General features: G+C 41.5%; 1 protein-coding gene across 1 annotated transcript; it reads right to left on the reverse strand.

Annotated features, from left to right (window-relative positions):
• Window positions 1–2,573: 2,573 nt before the first annotated feature.
• On the reverse strand, window positions 2,574–4,301 carry LOC145106076 (uncharacterized). The gene has a single exon (XM_079043123.1). It carries the CDS (start codon window positions 4,299–4,301, stop codon window positions 2,574–2,576), a length of 1,728 nt encoding a protein of 575 aa, XP_078899249.1.
• Between the last annotated feature and the right edge of the window lie 17,801 nt (window positions 4,302–22,102).

Consider the following 22,102-nt stretch of genomic DNA (forward strand, 5'->3'; position numbering starts at 1 on the left):
AGCCACCCTTAGCGTACTCACTGTTAATTCCATGGGGAGCATGGCTTCTGTCCCGTATGTCAAGCTGAATGGGGTTTCTTGCGTGCTTGTTCGTGATGTGGTCATGTATGACCATAGCACTGTTGGTATTTCCTCCGGCCAGTTCCCTTTTGCTCTGCCCAGCCTTTTCTTAATTCCATTCACAATGGTTCGATTGGACACCTCCGTCAGCCCGTTTGCTTGTGGGTGCGCTACTGACGTGAACCATTGCTTTATCCCTTTAGTGGCGCACCACTCCTTGAATGGGTTCTCGGCAAACTGCAGGCCGTTGTCACTGATGAGTACTTTAGGCGTCCCGAACCTTGTTATAATATTCTTCCATACAAACTTTATCATGTGTCTCCCTGAGATGCACACTAACGGCTCTGCTTCAATCCATTTTGTGAAGTAATCCACGGCCACCACCATGTATTTCAGCTTCCCTGGTGCTTCCGGGAATGGGCCCACTATATCTATACCCCATTGATAGAACGACCACAGGCTAGATATGTTATGCAGTGGTGCTGGGGGGTTTGTTTGGACTTGGGCGTATGATTGGCATTCCATGCATCTCCTGGCTATTTCTAGCGCATCTTGTTGTATTGTGGGCCAGTATGCACCCATTCGTAGTACATTGCCTGTTAGGGCCCGTGCCCCCTCGTGTGCACCCACCTGGCCTGCGTGTGCTTCCTGTAGCATCTCTCTCCCTTTGGCTTGGTCTACACACTTCGGCCATGGCGCTGTAAACCCTTTCCTGTATAGCCCTCCATTTATTAGTGCATATGAGGGCGCTTTTATAGGTATCTTCCTGGCCTCGCCGTGATCGTCCGGGAGCACCCCTCTTTGCAGGTATTCCCTGAATGGTGTCATCCACGTTGGTCCAGTGGTCATTAGGGTATTCACCTGCCGTTCATCTATACTTCTTTCTCGGAGCACCTCTACCAAGACTTTCTTCGATAGGTGATCGAAGCACGTGGATGCCAATTTGCTAAAGGCATACGCCTTCTTGTTCTCGCTTCTAGATATCTGCCTTATTGTGAACTGCTTAAACAACTCGATTAGTTGTTTCACCGTCTTCACATACCTTCCCATTCTCTGATCTCTCACCTCGAAACTTCTATTGACCTGGTTCGCTGCTAGCCTTGAGTCCGTCAGGGCTGTTACAGCCTTTGCCCCCATTTGCTTGGCTAGTCTCAATCCTGCGAGTAGAGCCTCGTACTCCGCTTCATTGTTTGATGTGTGAAAATCAAAACGGAGGGCGTAGGTCACTTCTTACCCCTCTGGGTTAGTCAGGATTAGCCCCGCCCCTGAGCCTTCCCTGCTGGATGCTCCGTCCGTATATAATGTCGACGAACTGTTGTCGAGCGGAGCTTCTTCAACTGCACACACTTTCTCCTAGGCAGGGCCCCCCTCGTCTGGGATTTCTAGCAGGAAGTCGGCCAACGCTTGTCCCTTAATACTTGTTCTCGGGTGGTAACTTATGTCATGTTCCCCTAATTCGATTGCCCATTTCGCTAGCCGGCCCGACGTCTCTGGTTTAAGCAGTATTTGTTTGATGGGGCAGTTTGTTAGCACTTCGATCTGATGTGCTTGAAAATACCGCCTTAGTCGCCGTGTCGCGTAGATGAGTGCCAGGACTAACTTTTCCAGGGGGGGGGGGTAGTTGAGTTCTGGCCCTTGTAATGCCCTGCTTACAAAATACACCGGCCTCTGTTCTCCTTCCCTTTTTACAGTTAATACTGAGGATATTACTTCGTTTGAGGTCGAAAGATACATTTGCAACGTCTCCCCCGGGACGGGACTGGCCAGCGTGGGTAACTTGTGTAATGCCTCCTTGATTTTCTGGAGCGCTACTTCTGCCTCGTTCGTCCACTGGAAGTTACTCTTCTCGATGCAGCCTTTTAACGTGTGGAACAACGGCATGCCCTTGTCAGCGGATTTTGAGATGAACCTGCTCAGAGCTGTAAGCTTCCCGTTCAGGCCCTGTGCGTCCATGAGGGTTCCTGGGGTTGGCGTTTCAATGAGCTCGTCCACCTTGGTCGGGCTGGGCTGGATGCCCTACCTGGTGACATAGTACCCCAAGAACTGCCCCTCTTCCACCCCAAACGTGCACTTAGCCGGGTTTAACTTCATTTTTACCTTCTCTAGGGTTTGGAAAGTTTCCTCGATGTCTTGCAACATCTTGTCTTCGTGCGGGCTCTTGATCACCATATCGTCCACATATACTTCAATGTTTCTCCCAATTTGTTTGGCAAAGATCGAGTCAACTAGGCGCTGGTATGTAGCCCCGGCATTCATTAGACCGAAAGGCATCTTAGTGTAACAGAAGGTGCCATGGTCCGTGTAAAAAGCCGTTTTTTCCTCGTCCTCTATGCTCATCAAGATCTGGTGATACCCTTTATATGCATCTAAAAAACACTTCAGCGTGAATCCTTGCAATGACTCTACCTTCTGGTCAATTTCTGGGAGGGGGTAGCAGTCTTTAGGGCATCCTTTGTTTAAGTAGGAAAAGTCTATGCACATTCGCCATGACCCATCTTGCTTGCGGACCATGACTAGGTTGGCGATCCACGTCGGGAATATTGTTGCCTTACTATTCCAGCTTCTGCTAGTTTGGCCACTTCGGCGTTGATTGCCCTATTACGGTCCCCACCCTGGACCCTCTTCTTTTGCTTAACCTCCTTTGCTCCTGGTTTAATTACAAGTTTGTGCTCATTGACTTTCCTTTGTACCCCCACCATGTCCGTGGGGGTCCATGTAAACACGTGTTTATACCGCTTGAGCAAGTCGACCAACGCTGCTCTTACGCGACTCGGGAGATCACATCCAATAGTGACCGGCTGGTCAGGGTGTTCCGCGTTGATCACCTCCTTTCCTTTTGTGGGGTCACGTCTCAGCTTCTTGGCCTCTTTAGTTATCTCTGCTGGTTTCATAATTGTAAAGTATTGCAATTCTTTCGGTGGAGTGGCCAGTACCGTGGCTGCGCCCGTTGGAGTATCGAACTTCATAACTCCGTGCATGGTTGATGGAACCGCTCCTAGCTTTAAGAGAGCTGTTCTCCCCAGAATAATATTGTGTTCCGCCGCATGTCGCATGCCCACGAAGTCAATCAGGGCGGTTTTCTTTTGCTGCTTATCGTGGTTGGTTATGGTCAAGGGAAGGTGAATTGTGCCTAGCGGCCATAGGCTATGGCCGGTGAACCCGACCAGCCTCCCCCTCGTGGGCCGTAGGTTGTCTTTCCGGCGATCTGGGAGAAGCCAGAAACATTGCTCATAAATGATGTCCGCCGAACTTCCTGTGTCAACGTAGACCCTGTGTATGATTACATCCCTGATGGAGGCTTGGATTACCAGTGGGTCGCCGCCCCTCCATCCCTCCGGGCGAGGGTCTTGAACGGAGAATGTGAGCGTGCGCATCAGGGTTCTGGTGGTCCCTTGTTCCGTTTGTTGCTCTCCATTGCTTCTCTTACTCCGTATCATGAATATCTCCTTAGGCTGGACTCCTTCGCGAGGTATGTTTTTAGCGTTTTCAGCGTTAAACTTGGCACGCAAGCTTCGTGCTATTTCCACCAGGTCCCCTTTAAGCTGATTCTCTTCCATTTCTTTTTTTAATACCGAACAGTTAGCTATGTCATGCGTCTTACTTTTGTGGTAATCGCAGTACCGGTTCTTTGGCGATTTGGCTGGCTGCTGCTTCTCCGACACCGTGTACACCTCCGGGCGACGGCCACGCCTGTCATCCTTGGCAAACGGTCGGAACCGAACCTGTGGTCTCCTCGCTTGGCCGTAGTGCCTACTTCCCCCTCGGAAATCCGTGTGACCCGGGTTGTGGTGTCTTGTAGTCATTGCATTCAAGTAGGCCTGTTTTGCTGCTTCACCATCCTCCTGTCTCAAATATCGCTCCACCCTTTCCTTCAATTCGGCCCGTGTTAGAGGCTTCTTTCCCATGAGTTTTTGCGATAAAGGGCCTGACAAAAGCCCCCATGTGAAGGCACCGACTATGAGCCCCTCATCATTCCCCGGTACGTCTAACGTGGCATTTATGAACCTTGTGAAGTATTCCCGAACAGTTTCACCCTCCTTTTCCTTACAGCCTATGATTGAATGAGAGTCTCCCGTGTACTTGCGTAATTGCATAAAGTTGATAAGAAAAAGATATTTAAGCTGGGCAAAATTGGAAATGCTGCCCGGTTGTAGCTTCTTGAACCACGTGCCGGCGTTGTCGTCGAGTGTAGTTGGGAAATACGTGCACAAAAACCTTTCATCAAGCTTTAATGACGTCATGGTCCATTCATATGTGTCGATGTGGCTATCCGGGTCAGTGGTGTCGTTATACGTCTTGAGCGTCCGTAGTTTGGCTGTGTTTGGTATTTCGTAGTCCAACAACTCTTTGACAAACGGAGACGTCACACTACGGGAAAGGCATTCGTGGCCTGGGGTGGTGGACGCTCCCGGCGGTTGGTATTGTGTGTTTCAGCCATATGGTGGCGGCGTGTGGTAGCCAGGGCTTGGTCCGTAAAAGGGATACGACTGGAATGGTAGTTGGAGGGGGTAACTGGAGGGGAAAGGGTGTATAGGGTTCATAGGGCTGACCGTTGTTGTCTGCTGTAAGTTATTGTTAGCGGTGATGGTTGGTCCGGCCCATGTCCCGGCCAGTGAATAGACAGGTGGCGGATGAGCTATCATGGTTTGTGTCAACCGTGGTACTGAAAGCATTGAACTCTGCCCGCTTGTCACCTGGTACGGCGGTGTCGCTGTAAACGACGGTGGGATGTTGAAGACATGGCCTGGTGAAATCATCGCTGAGTGAACTGGTTGTGTTTGTTGCAATGGCGGCACGAAGAACGGTGGCATCTGAAAGGCCGTTGTTGGAAATGGCCCCACCGGAGTTGTTCTTGGCTGGTGAACTGGCGGTTGTGGGGCACCGTCAGTGGTTACCGTTGAGCTTCCTTCGTCTGCAGCGACCCTGCTGACCGCTGTAGGCGGCGGTGTTTCGTCCAATGCTGCCATGAGGCATATGGGACTTGCTTGTTGTCCCTCACTGCCGTTGGACGCCATTCACTTGTCACTTTCGTGCTTTTAGTTTGTGTTCTTGATCTCATCGCTGAGTGAACCGGTTGTGTTTTGAGCATTCTAACACTCCTATGGTGTACATGCAACCCTATAAACCTTGGATCTATGTTTTCTCTATTATACATGCAAATATTAACTATTCCAAGGTTTCATGCTAACTAGCATATTATGAAGCACCTATACTACAAAGTTCTAGTTAGATGACATACCTTTTGATGTAGCTTGATGTATTCAAGCTTTAAGAGCTTAGCCCCAATAGTGTGGAAGCCTCAAATGGAATCACAAATCACCAAAACACCTTGGAAGAACTTGAGAGAATATGTATGCACACTAAAATCGGCCCACTCTTATTTTCACACACTTTTTTCAATTTTGTGAGCCAAGGACCCCTTTATATATTATGGAGGATTAGGGTTACACCCATGTAAACCCTAATACTCATGACCTTTCATTTACATAGGATCCATGGGTTAAAAGCTCCATGGACCATCCATGAAAGCTTAGCCCAACCTAAATGAACTTGGCCCATTCCATATATATAAGAGTCCATATTTAATTAGTTCTTTTTGATCACTTAATTAATTCTAAATTAATTCTTGATCAATAGTAATTAAATAATATGATTCCATATTAATATATTATAACTTATAATATATTAATATAAATCATAAATATACTATTCTCAAAAGACTATCCATATAAATTGTGCCGGTGAAGTGCAACCCAAATGGACCATGCCGGGTCGGGTAAAGTACATACCAAATATAGTTATGGACTTAGACATTAATCCAACAGTCTCCCACTTGGATAAGTCTAAAACTATTATTGAGTATGACTTCAAAACCTAACTGGCAATCGTAGCTCTTAAAGCCGCTGTCGAACTCTGACCTTGTCAATGACTTGTCCATTAGATAAGGGATCATATATTCCTCCATTCTAGATATCATATGGACTGAGACATGGATTATAATCATTCTCTCTGTCCATTTGTTGTTTCCCGATTTTCGATTTATGATGATTGACTGATTGAACAAATCAAATCAGTCCTGGCTTGGCCAAGCACTCACATGTGTCATCGCTAAATCATCGAGGGGCCCACAGATATCGCTTTTATCCCGAAGGTAAAAGGAATGGATAAACTTCGACTCATATGGCTTGTTCTACTACTTGTTGAATCATACACAAAGGCACGTTTTATAACATCGAGTTACCAAATGCGTTGTCGTGCAATCAATGTATAACCAACTCATAGTAACAACTCATATCTCTAGGTTTGAAGAATATAGGATATTATCGTCTCATGATCACTCGTGATAAAATCCATGAAGTGATTCAAATGAGCGCGGGTTGAATCCAATATTAAGAACTTATGAGCACTCATGAGTGTTGTAGCACCACTTTGTCCACCAACTTGGACCTCTACAAACCAACCCATGACAGTCTTGATTCATATCTACTTCCAACATATGACCGACTGTGGATGGTTTGAATAACTTAATCATTCAGGAAGAGCGACTTAGTTATTCTGGAAGTCAAAACATGCAAAGTGAAACACAAGAATAAATGAATCAAATATGATATCAAACCCTATGAATATAAATAAACTCTTTTATTTATCACCATACTGATTACTCATTATTCATTGTTTCGGTTTTATCAACTTTCTACTTGAATTAAAAACACTAGTTGTCCCATTCTCCAAGCATGTACACTATGTTTTTCTTAAACAATAGCTTTGCCATACACCAAGTATGCACTCTATGTTTGTCTATGATCCTTACTTTGTGAAATAAACCAATTGAACATAATTTCAATGATTCTAATTTCACACTCCCAAATCCTTATCGAAAAATGTGAGAATTTCAAATTCCTATCATTTATCGAAGTCTGTTTAGATTTTAAACTTATATGCACTGACCCTCCTGTAATGAATATGTACAAAGTCACAAAGACTTGTCAATAGTCATTATAAGGTATTCCAATGGAGATCAACTCCATGGAAACTAAGTCTCATATTCAAAGTACATTGCTTTGGACATGCTTCTTGCATTAAGTTTTCTAATCTTACACAGATAACTTCCACCTATGGAGACAACTCCATATTCTCATTTTGACTATCACTTCTGAATAAGAGATGCCTCTTTTCAGAATATGTCAATATGGTCCTTCCAAAATTAGCACTATACTTCCAACTGTCCCTGAGCAACCAATCTTTGGTAAACCTCAGATTGTCCTCGACAATTGCTTAATCATTTTAGTCATATCTAATTCTAGACCTTTTCCCTTCTTAATGCCTCTGGGCATTTGGAAAAATTTAGAAATGACAAATATTATAGCACATGCAATCGATCCTATACCCAAAGCAAATGGTACACGATTCATGATGTCTCACATAAAGACATGATTCTAGACCAGTCTTTTCCTACAATATTTTTATTTGCCGTGTTTTCAAAATTTGACTATGAAGAGGGATGCCGTAATCATAATCGAATTTTGAGAACGCGATATATAGAATTTCCTTAAGTTGAACCAATCCAACATGAAATTCATATATATATTCTTGACTAAATATGATTAAGGTCCCAATCTAAGCCTTTAGAACTGAAATGAAATATATCCTCTCCCTTAATTATAGCAAAACAACTTTTTCAATCCCTGCAGCCTCACGAATTGAAACTTTTGTTTTCTATAATTAACATTGCTAACTTGCAACACTAACAATAATTATCATGCTCCCACTAACATGATGATTATTAGCATAACACTTATGCTCCCACTAGCTTTGACATGTACTCAGAAATCAGCTGGACTTCTAGAAATCAATACTTTATTGACTATCTTACCAAAGTTCAGATTTCTGATACGAGATGCTTTGATAAAACTTTATCAAAATCATACACCTTTCCTTAGATAACATGCATGTGTGTCTAAACAATTTCAGAACTATGAAAAGGGATGCCGTAATCATAGTCTCAATTGTTTAGACCTTTTGCCATCTGCTTCAAATCTACTTGGTAGAAGTGTTTCCTCACCATCATTTTCATGAATCGGAGAGAAACCTTATGACCCTTAGATTTTATGGTGTATGTGTTCTTATCCATGTGAATCGTCAAAACCATAGTCACAAGACAAAGATAATGACAAATCCAAACTCATATGGACTGAACTTATGCAATCTTAACTTCTTGCTACCTGGCAGTACAGGGCCTTCCATTGCTTCCAAGTTGTTATGCAACCAGTTGAGAACTTTCAGAATCCTATGTAAAGCCAACTTTAACTGGAATGGGCACAGAATATGTCAACACGATAGGTTATAAACCTCAAGTCGTGTGCTAGTGAAGAACCTCAGGTTTTATTCTTGATTAATTCTTGAAATTCTTTTTAGGATCTTTAAGACTCCCACTATCCTCTTGACATATAAGACTATCTTGCCAAATATTCAAGAGATAGTGCGGATTCTTTATCAAGACAAACACTTCACACAATTGGCCTTATTTGGTCTTTGTTTTATCCAAAACATCACAACTTACCAATTTCAAATGTACAAGACTAGGACACTTTTACTCTTACATTTGACAAGTGTTTTAAACCTTTCATTAAGATATGTCACTCAAGTTACAATCTTGGAGTATGACTCTAAGAATTGTTTTGGAACGAAGTATGACTCATCTTCCTGATCTAACCATTTCAACACTTCATGACTCCTCTTCTTAGTCATAATAATGCACTAAGATGACCTTTAGAGGACTAACTGTGATATGATTTCTAAATCATTAAGATGATCACAAACATGATACTAAAGTACTCTCCCATCTTTTCAGATTTGAGAAACATTTATCTTTCTGCCTAATTTGATTCTTCCCATTCGTTCTGCCATACATTGAGACTTTTCCAATGTTTCAGAATTATACTTAAACTTGTAAGTATAACCATATTTACTAAAATTTAGTAAATCAAATAGTCTTAACGAGCTTTGTGGTGGACATGACCAGTGCACAAGAATGTGTATTCGATCCCTTTAGTCCTTCACTTGACTCACACATCCATGTGAACAACTAATTAGTATTTATTTTCCAATGCTTGAAAGCTCTTATTCATCATACTATTCAACTTGCATGATTCCAAGTTTCGGTCCAATTGAAACTTGGGTGATGAGGAACTTTCCTGATTTGGTAAATTTAGACACTACCACAAATGAAAGAATCAAATCCATTTTCCAATATTGTTGTCAGTGGAATCATATAAGCAACAATTTTCCACAAATGCCATTGTAAGGATACTTCAAATAAATAAAATTAAACAATTTTCTTTTATTTTAAAACTTTGCGGAAAAACTTATCCTTACAATCCACATGGAAAATTGTTGTTATCTATTCCTTAGCAATATATCATAACTTCTTAAGCAACTGCTCAAAATTCTGATGCGATCGAAATCCACCTTTGCAATCAGAATCATCATATACTTCCTTTAAGATTTCTCTCTATTCTTTGATTCTTAAAACATCAACATGTGACCCAGTCACATCATGTAATGAGGATCTCAGAATAGAACTTAACAGAGTTAGATAATGGGCTCTACCTGATCTAGAGTCGAACTTATTGACTTTAACATCCTTAGGTTAATTTGGCAGCTTTGCTATCAACGCCTCTTCCTTTGGCAAAATAAACATATGGACCCTTTGGTAATGGGACTATCTCAAACTTAGCCTTTCTCTTTACCATTTGTCAACCGGGTTGAGTATGGCCAATCCCTTTCCATTGGGAAGAGAATGCTTTTTCTGGATTTCCAGTGTCACCATTGTCACTGTCCATAAAGTTTTTGGGAAGTTGATCTTCTAATCAAATTTGCTTTACTATCGTTCCAAATCATTGCTGATTCAGCAGCACCAAGCAAATAGATATGATCATTAAGGTTTATGTCATAGTCTGTTTCATAGTAGTCCCAAAGGAACTCACTATGTGACTTAGAAAGTGATTGAACATCCAACTTTCTCAAGACTTTGACACCCAACTCTCCCGGCTTGTCAATATGTGACTTCATCTCTAAGATGTGATCACACATAGACCTTGCTTGCCATTAGGGCTTGAGTGACCTTGAACTTGTGGGTTAGGGAGAATAATTGGAGGAGGTGGAGGAAGAGAAGTATGACTTCCATGAGCCAAACTCGGGAAGTCATATTCATTAGGAAAGCTTGGTTTGGGAAGATCATTGTTGTCTAAACCAGACATCAACAATGGGAGAAATTCACGTAAAGTTGATTTAAGTCCTTAATATAACACCCAATATGATATATTAAGGCTAGGACCCAACAAAATATTTTATAACTTGGAAGAGGGATGCCGTAATCCAAGCTATAAAATATTTGAAGGTAGGTGAATGAGGATTCACCAATTTCCACCAAGATAAACGAAATATATTATTAGGTTTTAATTGGTTTTGAAACTCCTAGATTCTTTTGAGATTCATTGAACTTTTCAATGGCGTGTTTCAATCTCGAGTGTGCCCTTCAGGTTTTGTGACTGGGATGCCGAGGATCACAAAACAAGGTGTGAAGTAACCATGCAAATATACTTGGCACCCTTAATATTTAACCCTCAATCGATGTGTCGGTTAACCACACACGCTCCAACGATACTATGATAAACATTAAGTTACCCTTTGCCTACCTTGTTAAGTCCAGATTAGTGTGCCGGTTAACCATACACGCTCCACTAACAGCTTAAAGAAAGTGCAAAGTGTAATTTCATGGATTAGCACCTTATTCACATTTTCATAAGTAACTAAGATTGGGAATTTATAAGTGTTTAGTTACTTAGTATTTATCATTATACTTATAATGAAGGGAGAATTATAGTCCTTGTCCTACCTGTTCGGCTAACGGCCCTACACCGGTCAAGGAAGTGGTGAGTGAGAGTGGACACCCATTAAACTGCCATTTTATAGGCAGTAACCTTATACCCCCCTTATAGACCGGCTTCGTGAATTAGGCCTACTAATGGTAAGACGACTTGCTCTTATACATATAATATATTAAACTTTTAATATTATAATAGTATAAGGGTGTATTTAAGACATTTAAAATACTTGGTGGTTTAATCTATTAATTAAACTAGTCTTTTAATTTAATTAAACTCAAACCATATATTTATGGATTAATAATACTCTTTTAATTAAACGCTTTAATTAACTATTAATAAAGTTCATAAGAGTTAATTTGAACTATTCAACAAAACATCATAATTCCAATTATTAAACTCAAAATTAAAACCATTTAATTAATTGTTTAAGTTATGAACCCAAGAGTTTTAGAATTCAATTCTTTTTTTCATAAAAAACCTTTCTCAAATTCCAAAACTTGAGGGCAAGTTTTGTAATTATTGAAAACCTTTGGATTCCATAACTTATGGAATTAATGGTGTTTTATGATGAAACTTTCCATGTTCCATAATTTAAGAACAAGTTATGGAATTCTATAAAACATTAACAACAAATTTTGTAACTCCATAAAAACTTTGAATCAAATTTTTTTTTTTAAAAAAAAAAAACTTTCATATCCATAACTTATGGAAGTTTCAAAAACCCTTAAGATCACAACTTTAAAAAAAAAACTTTTGAGCTCCAAAATTTTATGACAAAATATGTAACTCCTTAAAACATTTAGATCAAACTTTTAAAACTAATAAAATAATCATATCATTTTATCTTTTACTAAATTTGACATAATTCAACTCATATAACAAATGATTCAAATTTTACAAATAATTCGTTTTTCACAAAACAAGTAATTATCTTAAGAGAGAATATGTATGCACACTAAAATCGGCCCACTCTAATTTTCACACACTTGTGCCAATTTTGTGAGCCAAGGACCCCTTTATATATTATGGAGGATTAGGGTTACATCCATGTAAACCCTAATACCCATGACCTTTCATTTACATAGGATCCATGGGTTAAAAGCTCCATGGACCATCCATGAAAGCTTAGCCCAACCTAAATGAACTTGGCCCATTCCATATATATAAGAGTCCATATTTAATTAGTTCTTTTTGATCACTTAATTAATTCTAAATTAATTCTTGATCAATACTAATTAAATAATATGATTCCATATTAATATATTAGAACTTAAAATATGTTAATATAAATCATAAATATACTATTCTCAAAACACTATCCATATAAATTGTGCCGGTGAAGTGCAACCCAAATGGACCATGCCGGGTCGGGTCAAGTACATACCAAATATAGTTATGGACTTAGACATTAATCCAACAAGGCTCTGATACCAACTTGTAACACTCATAAAAATTGCACCGATTTAAAACTTTTTAATTCATTCAAAAGCCATTAAGTTATTACAACTTGTTTTCAAAAGAGTTTAAAAATCAAAGTATCCCCAGAATCAAATCACAAAATCATGGAGTATGAGGAGCGGTACGATCACGCCTTCGCCTTGCCACGATCTCCTGAAGCACCTGAAACAAAACAATGAAACTGTAAGCCCGAAAGCTTAGTGAGTTAACCCCAAAATACCAACCACATATAATCATACTCATATCATATCACAATACAGAACAGTCATGCATATTGAGTCTAAAGTGTGACTGGTCCGCCCGCACCGGGCCTTCAGTCCACCTGGTCCACTCTCCGAGTCTAGCCATGTATATCGTGTCTACAGTGTGATTGGTCCGCCCGCACCGGGCCTTCAATCCACCTGGTCCACTCTCTGAGTCTACAGTATGACTGGTCCGCCCGCACCGGGCCTTCAGTCGGCCTGGTCCACTCTCCGAGCCTCGGCACATCTTGACCGCCCTCTTGGGGCCTTCAGCCTATCCGGACCGCTCGCTGGGCCTTCGGTCTATCCTGTCCGCCCTTGGTTTGTTGGCCTACAGCACAAAACAGGACCCGCCTCAACCCAACCCCAGTGAAACAACCATCTGCACATAAAACAATTAATCACATAACAATCCTCAGCCAAACAAACGAATCTATCAGATCATGCAGCATAACAACATCCTAACCAGGATACCGACCTAACCAGGTCACTAACATAGCATTACCCTATATACCAGGGTACCGACCTTAACCAGGTTACTAACATAACATTACCCTATATACCATGATACAGATCTAGCTATTCAATAACATATCAAACAAATACCCGGATTCCCATCCGATAAAGGGTCGGCCTTGGTGTCGTAGACCTTGTTGATATAGTGAGGATAACTCACCTTGCAACTGCCGAACCGAATCACAAAAGCACAAAACCGAAGCACTGCCTCCAACTCCAACACCTATAATCATCAATGATCCAATGACATAAATATCCAAAAATTACCATAATACCCCTGAAGGTCAAACTGGTCAAAGTTCACCTTCCTGATTGACCCTACTCGCCGAGTCAACCCATTGACTCGCCGAGTTCCTAAACTCAGGAAACTCTCATAACACGACTCAACTTGCCGAGTCACCCCATGACTCGTCGAGTTCAACAATCTCCGAGTCCTATCCTGTCCAACTCACTGAGTCACCACTCAACTCACTGATCTGAATCTAACCAGAAGAGGTTGGGGGGTTTTGCACTCTGACTCGCCGAGTCCAAGAACAGACTCGTCGGGTCCACGACACTCTTCATCAGACTCTCCGAGTTGTTCTTCCACTCGTCGAGTCCAAGCTCATCATCATATGACTCGCGGAGTTCACCCATGCGAATCGCCGAGTCACTACGCAACTCAATGCCTGAAGCCCTAGCCCAACTCGCCGAGTCATCTCCCAGACTCGCCGAGCTGATACGGGTATTCCCATAATCGAAAGATACATATCTACTCCTTTGCTCCAAACAATAGATCTGGGTCCCTAGAGTACCTTAGCAACATAAAGTTGCTAACTTTACGTGCTTCATGTCCCATAATTCCAAAAACCAAGCTAGAAAGGAACTTAACTCATGGGGAATGGCTTTTGCATAGCAATTAGAAGGGCTTTCTGCATATTTGATCCAAATTGAACTCAGATCTGGAGTTTCAGCTCCAGATCTAACTCATGCACCAAGATCTTATCATATTATCTCCAAACAAACCCTAAAACTCCATGAAAGATGGATCTAGAAAGGAGAAGGCCAAGGATAACGATTCATTACCTCCAAAACGACCTCCCACTGAAGAATAAGTCGAATCTCCACAAATCTCCTTGATCCAAGCTCCTTGATCTTCAAAATCTCTTCACAAAATCACTTATCTAAGCCCCAAATTGCTTCCAAGGACTCTCACTCATGCTTTTAGGGTTTCTGGATCTCAAAGGGTAGTAAGGGGGCTGAGGGGAGGACATTAAGTCCTTTAAATAGGGTGCAAACCCTAAGATTAAGGTTTTCCTCTTCCAGCACTGACTCGTCGAGTCCAGCCGCCGACTCGGCGAGTCGGGCCACTTATCACGTTCTCTTCACATGCTCCGACTCGACGAGTCATAGCTCCAACTCGCCGAGTCCATCCTTCTAATAACACTTTACATCCCTGAACTCTTGCTTCTGAACTTGGGGTGTTACAGCTGGATCATTCCTGCATCTCTGTCGGGGCTAGACGGTACGACGATTTTGCTACTGGGGTTGCTCCGGGAATCAAGTCGATTCTAAACTCGACTTGACGTTCTGGTGGAACTCCTGGAAGATCTTCAGGGAAAACGCCGGGGAAATCGCAGACTTCTGGAATGTCTTTGATATCCTTCGTTTCTTTTTCCTTATCTACCACGTAGGCTAGGAAAGCATGGTATTCTTTGCGCACGTATTTTTGGGCTTTAACTCAAGAGATGATTTGTAAATTGGTACCGGGTTTATCACCATAAATGATAAGAGTTTCGCCATTCGGCAGATTAAGGCGAATCGCCCTTTTGTGACAAAGTATATCGGCATGATGAAGGCTTAACCAATCTATACCGATGATGACATCAAAGCTTCTTATAGTGATCGGCAGTAGATCGATTCGGAACGAGTGTTCATTTAAATCTAGCATGCACCCTATGTACATATTGTTTGTGCTTTCTGTTTTACCGTTTGCCATTTCTACTATAAATATCTTATTAAGTCATTGGGGGTTTTGTTTAAGTAAGTGTTTGAATTCATGGCTCACGAAACTCTTCTCTGCACCACAATCAAAAAGTATGCATGCATAAGCGCTATCGAGGTGAAGCGTACCCGTAACCACCGTGGGATTAGCTATTGCTTCGTTCTGCCCTATTGCCAACACTCTTCCTACACCGCCAACATTCCTTGACTTAGGTCAATATCTCTTGTAGTGCCCAGATTCGCCACACCCATAACACGCCTGGCCCACCCCAACTCTAGGAACTTGGGTGATTGGTTGTGCCGGTGCTTTATAGAAACGGGGAGTGTGCCCTTTCCTGTTGCTGTTATTATAGTGCATTACCCTACAATTTCCGTTGTGATGGAAATTGCATTTGCTGCACTTTGGTAGGTTTCCAGCGTATTGCTTTGCTGGTGTAGGGGTAACAGGAACATTGGTGGGAGTAGTAGCGGCATGGACTGCCACTATCTATTGTTTATTGGAAGGTTCTTGCGAAGATTGATCGTTCCTTTTGTTCGAAAACTTTTTCTTCTTGTTGTTGTTGGTATTGTTGTTGTTTTTGTTGTTCTCTATGGGTTGCTTCGGAAAAGCAGTCATGAATCCTTGGCAGACGTCTGTCTTTTTTACCGTTGTACTACTATTGTCGAGATCTTCAATTCTCGTTTAAGTTGTGCAGGCTAAAAATCGCTCGATCTCTATTTCGAGTTTTTAACTGTCTACCGCTACTCCGAAACTTAGAAAAATCATAACTTTCTCACACGAAGTCAGATTTGGACGTTCTTTTTATTTACGTTCACGGTTTAATGATATCTACAACATTCATTTAGATACCTAAGGCTAAATAGTATTAGATTGAAATTTCGCATTTTACGCTTAATAGTGTTTTACCGTTTTTCCTGCGGATTTTCGATTGGTCATAACTTCTTCGTTAAAACTTGGATTTTTGTGTTCTTTACATTTCTGAAAACCTTGTTACGATATCTATTACTTTATATATCCCAATTGAGACTTTTGAACATTTCATTTCTGATGCTATTTTTTTATTAATTCAAAATAGATTACAATACTTAACTTAGGTCATTACATTGACTTGAAATATCGGGTTGTCACATCATCCCCCCGTTAGAGAGAATTTCGTCCCGAAATTTATTCTAAGATAAGTATTTATAGAGTAGGGAAAAAATGCGGGTATTTTTGTTTCATCTAATCTTGTTGCTCCCAGGTGTATTCAGGTCCTCGCTTTGCATTCCAGTGGACCTTCACAATGGGTATGCAACTTTGTTTTGTTCTTTTAATTTTCCTATCCATGATTTCTACTGGTTCTTCTACAAAGTGGAGACTCTCGTTGATTTCTGTTTCGTCCATAGGGACTACGAGGGTCTCATCGGACAAGCACTTCTTTAAGTTTGACACATGAAAGGTAGGATGTATGTTATTGAGTTCCTGCGGTAATCGAAGCTCGTATGCTACCGGGCCTATCCAGGCAAGGATCTCGAATGGTCCGATATACCTTGGATTTAGTTTCCTACGTTTTCCAAAACGTATTAATCCTTTCCAGGGAGAGACCCTCAATAGAACTCGGTCCCCAACCTGAATATCCAAGGGCTTCTATCTTTTGTCTGCTTAACTCTTTTGTCTGTCTCTTGAAGCTTTTAGTCGTTCCCGGATTTGGACAATCCTCTCGGTCGTTTCTCTTATGATTTATGGGCCTGTGAGAGTGTTGTCGGGTATTTTTCCTCTAGCTAGTTGTGTGTCACCCACTTCAGCCCAGCACAGAGGTGATCTGCACTTGCGGCCATAGAGGGCTTCGAATGGAGCAACCTTGATGATAGTGTGATAGCTATTATTGTACGAGAACTCGACTAATGGTAAGTGGGTATCCCATGCTTTACCAAAATCGATCACACAAACCCTTAGCATATCTTTCAAAGTTTGAATGGTCCTCTCACTCTGACCGTTAATTTGTGGATGGTAAGCGGTACTCATGTCTAGTATCGTACCTAGAGATTTTTGTAGTGACTGACAGAACCGTGAGGTGAATCTACTATCTCTATCGGAGATAATGGATATTGGTACCCCATGCAGTCGCACAATCTCTCTGATGTATGTTCGAGCTAGTTTCTCCATCTTGTCAGTTTCCTTTATGGGTAGGAAGTGCGCGAATTTGGTTACTCTATCGACGATCACCCAGATTGTGTCAAGTCCACCCGTTGTTTTGGGTAACTTGGTGATGAAATCCATGGTTATCCGCTCCCACTTCCACTCGGGTATTTCAGGTTGTTCTAACAATCCCAAGGGCTTTTGGTACTCTACCTTGACTTTGGCGCAAGTCAGACACTTGCCTACATACGCAACAATTTTGGCTTTCATGTTCGGCCACCAATACAATTTCTTGAGGTCCAGATACATCTTGTATGAACCGGGATGCACAGAGTATCGAGTCTTATAAGCCTCATTCATGACAATGTCTCTGAATCCACCAAACTTCGGTGTCCAGATTCGATTCATGAAATAACGAACTTCATCACCCTTGACTTCAAGATTCTTATCCATTCCTTTTAAGGCTTCACCAGCCACGTTTTCTATTTTCAAGGCTTCCATTTGAGTTTCCTTGATTTGCTTGGATAGGTGTGAATGAATCGTCATGGTTAAGGACTTCACTCGATGGCCCGAGTATTCCTTTCGACTGAGAGCATCAGCTACTACATTAGCTTTTCCCGGATAATAACGAATCTCGATTCGTAATCACTTAGTAGTTCAACCCATCGTCTCTGTCTCATGTTGAGTACTTTTTGGTTGAGAATGTGCTGAAGGCTGTTATAATCAGTGAAGATCGTGCATTTCGTGCCGTAGAGATAGTGCCTCCAGATCTTTAAGGCGAAAACGACTGCTCCGAGTTCTAGGTCGTGGGTAGTGTAGTTGACTTCGTGCATCTTGAGTTGCCTCGAGGCGAATGCGATGACCTTTCCTCGTTGCTTTAGAACACATCCAAGACCTTGGTTTGATGCGTCACAGTAGACCACAAAGTCTTTTGTTCCTTCTGGCAAAGATAATATAGGTGGGCTGCATACGGCTCGTTTCAGTGTTTGGAACGCAGCGTCTTGCTTTTCTCCCCAGTTGTAGGTTACACCCTTCTGAGTCAGGGCGGTAAGTGGTTTGCCAATCTTTGAGAAGTTTTGTATGAATCTTTCGTAATAGCCAGCAAGGCCCAAGAATTGTCGGATTTCCGATGGAGTTCTTGGAGTTGCCCAGTTCTCGATTGCCTTGATTTTGGAAGGGTCCACATGTATCCCTTCTTTGCTGACCACGTGACCAAGGAAATCTACTTTCCGAATCCAAAATTCACACTTTGAAAATTTTGCGTATAACTTCTCTACCCTTAATGTTTCCAAGACCTGTCGGAGGTGTTGACTATGTTCTTCTTTGCTCTTCGAATAGATGAGTATATCATCTATGAACACAATCACAAATTTGTCTAGAAAAGAACGACATACTCGGTTCATTAAGTTCATCAACACCGCCAGTGCATTTGTTAATCCAAAGGGCACACTACAAACTCGTAGTGACCATAACGAGTTCGGAAGGCCGTCATGGGAACATGTCCTTCCAGGACTCGCTGCTGATGGTAACCAGATCTTAAATCGACCTTTGAGAAGTAGCTTGCTCCTTGGAGTTGGTCGAACAGATCGACTATGTGCGGTAGGGGATATCGGTTCTTGATTGTGAGCTTGTTTAGTTCTCGGTAGTCGATGCACATGCGAAAGGATCCATCCTTCTTCTTTACGAATATGACTGGTGCTCCCCAAGGTGAGAAGCTTGGCCTGACGAACCCTTTATTGAGTAGTGCGTTTAGTTGGCTGGATAATTCCTGCATCTCTGCCGGGGCTAGACGATACGACGATTTTGCTACTGGGGTAGCTCTGGGAATCAAGTCGATTCTGAACTCGACCTGACGTTTTGGTGGAACTCCTGGAAGATCTTCAGGGAAAACGTCGGGGAAATCGCTGACTTATGGAATGTCTTTGATATCCTTCGTTTCTTTTTCCTTATCTACCACGTAGGCTACGAAAGCATGGTATTATTTGTGCGTGTATTTTTGGGCTTTGACGCAAGAGATGATTTGTAAATTGGTACCGGGTTTATCACCATAAATGATAAGAGTTTTGCCATTTCGCAGATTAAGGCGAACCGCCCTTTCGTGACAAAGTATATCGGCATGATGAAGGCTTAACCAATCCATACCGATGATGACATCAAATCTTCTTATAGTGATTGGCATTAGATCGATTCGGAACGAGTGTTCATTTAAATCTAGCATGCAACCTATGTACATATCGTTTGTGCTTTCTGTTTTACCGTTTGCCATTTCTACTGTAAATATATTATTAAGTGATTGAGGGTTTTGTTTAAGTAAGTGTTTGAATTCATGGCTCACGAAACTCCTCTCCGCACCACAATCAAAAAATTATGCATGCATAAGCGCTATTGAGGCGAAACATGCCCGTAACCACCGTGGGATCAGCTATTTCTTCGTTCTGACCTATTGCCAGCACTCTTCCTACACCGCCAACATTCCTTGACTTAGGGCAATCTCTCTTGTAGTGCCCAGCTTCGCCACACCCATAACACGCATGGCCCACCCCAACTCCAGGAACTTGGGTGATTGGTTGTGCCGGTGCTTTATAGAAGTGGGCAATGTGTCCTTTCCTGTTGCAGTTATTACAGTGCATTACCCTACAATTTCCGTTGTGATGGAAATTGCATTTGCTGCACTTTGGTAGGTTTCCAGCGTATTGCTTTGCTGGTGTAGGGGTAACAGGAACAGTGGTGGGAGTAGTAGTGGCATGGACTGCCACTATCTATTGTTTATTGGAAGGTTCTTGCGAAGATTGGACCTTCCTTTTGTTCCAAAACTTCTTGTTGTTGTTTTTGTTGGTATTGTTGTTGTTGTTGTTTCTCTCTATGGGTTGCTTCGGAAAAGCAGTCATGAATTCTTGGCAGACGTCATGGTCAACGAGGGACTGTGCCAGCTATTTGGCACTGTCGAAAGTAACTGGCTTGGAAGCTAGTACACTTCCTTGAACCTGGGGTGACAGTCCCAAGATATATCTCTCGATCTTCTTGCTCTCTAGAGTAACCATTCCCGGGCAAAGTACTGCTAAGTCACTGAACCTATTGGTATAGGTCGTGATGTCCGAGCCTACCATAGTAAGGCCCCAAAGCTCTTGCTCGAGCTTCTGTACATCGCCTCTCGGGCAGTACTCTTGCATGATCATTTGTTTCAAGTTTTCCCATCCTATTGAGTTAGCCACAACCAGAGTTAGTGACTTGACGTGGCCATTCTGTGACAACCCGAACATTTCATTTGTACGAACTCTACAGTCAAACACTTCAATTAAAAGTCAAATTCATTTCTGCTAATTTTTAGCTCGGGTTAAAGTTCGTTTGGGTATTTTTAAATATTTATTCTTCGAGAAAATAAACGAAAGGAAGTATTTTCTAGGATTATTAGGGAACAAATAAAATAAGTAACACCTTAATAAGGTGTTATCGCCAAACATGAGGGTTTGGGCCGAAAACCCCTTTGACCGAGAACTCATGCTTAAGGCATGAGTTTACTCCTCTTTTCCTCATTTCTTACTTCCAAACTCAAGAACACCCACTTTCTCTCTCAAGTATCATAAGAGCTTCTTCCAAATCTTCCAAAAATGTAAGTGTTTCTTCTCTTGATTTGTTGATACAACACTTCATCTAGTAGTTATACATGATTTCATCCATGAAATCTTCTCTTTTTCTTAGATCTTCAAGTGTTCTTCAAGAACACTAAGAACACCAAGAACACCAAGAACACACAAAAGTGTTTTGGGCCGAAAACAACCTTCTTTGCTTCCATATTGTAAGTATCTATCTCCTGTACTTGTTATCTAGTAAAGATACTTGATTTAAAATCTTGAAATCGTCTTTTTCCAAGAACAAAAGGAGTTTTCGGTATAGTGTATCTCCTTAGACCGAAAACCCCAAAGAAAGGTGCCTTTAAGACCTTGAAACTCACTTAAGGCTTTGAATAAAACTTATAACCCCTATGCATGTTTGAAAGCCCTTGAAAATCACCACATGCACCAAACATCTTGAGTTTTCGGTCCAAAACCCTAAAAGACCGAGAACCATTTGGACCGAAAACCTCTTTGAACCGAAAACCATATGGACCGAAAACCACTTGGACCGAAAGCTCCATTTGGTGACCGTACACTTCTTTTTATGCAATCATTTGTGATTGTAACACTTCCATATAAATATTTCCTAGACTATAAGGGTGATATCCTTCTTAATTAGTTGAATATACACTAATTGTATACATATATGTGTCTTTATATGCTAAATTGGATCCGTGGGTGCTCAAGTCTTCACTTGACACTTAGCATCCTTTTTCCGATCTTACATTCGCATCACTCATTTCAGGTGAATTCATACCCCTTAATCAACCTTTGAAATGATTTTAAATGCTTTTATGGGGGGGGGGAATACAAGTTGAAACATTCTCGATATTGCTTTATTCACATATGATTAATGTCTAGAACAAACATAAGGATTTTCTATTATTTTCAAATTACTATCAAACTTATGGATTTCAAGAACTTCAAAACCCATTATCAAACTATTTTAGATGCTAAAACTGTTTTCAAACCTTCTTAAACTTACATTCTTTTCAAACTCATATCTACACTAATATATTTATATAAGTAAGAGTTGAAGGACTTAGGACTGGTAGGTCACCTTATTTCCTGTTCCTTGTTTGGTTGTGGACTTAGGGTATCCTGTTATTTGTCCGAATGTCGTTGAACTCTTAGTTATATATATCATATATGTGTGTTGGATATAAAAACTTTCACTTCAGTTCAGTACCTTTGTGTAACACAGGCATACAAATAACAATA

This window comes from Lactuca virosa, chromosome 4 (assembly GCF_052849685.1).
Source record: "Lactuca virosa cultivar CGN04683 chromosome 4, Lactuca_virosa_CGN04683_v6, whole genome shotgun sequence".
Classification (NCBI taxonomy): Eukaryota; Viridiplantae; Streptophyta; class Magnoliopsida; order Asterales; family Asteraceae; genus Lactuca; species Lactuca virosa.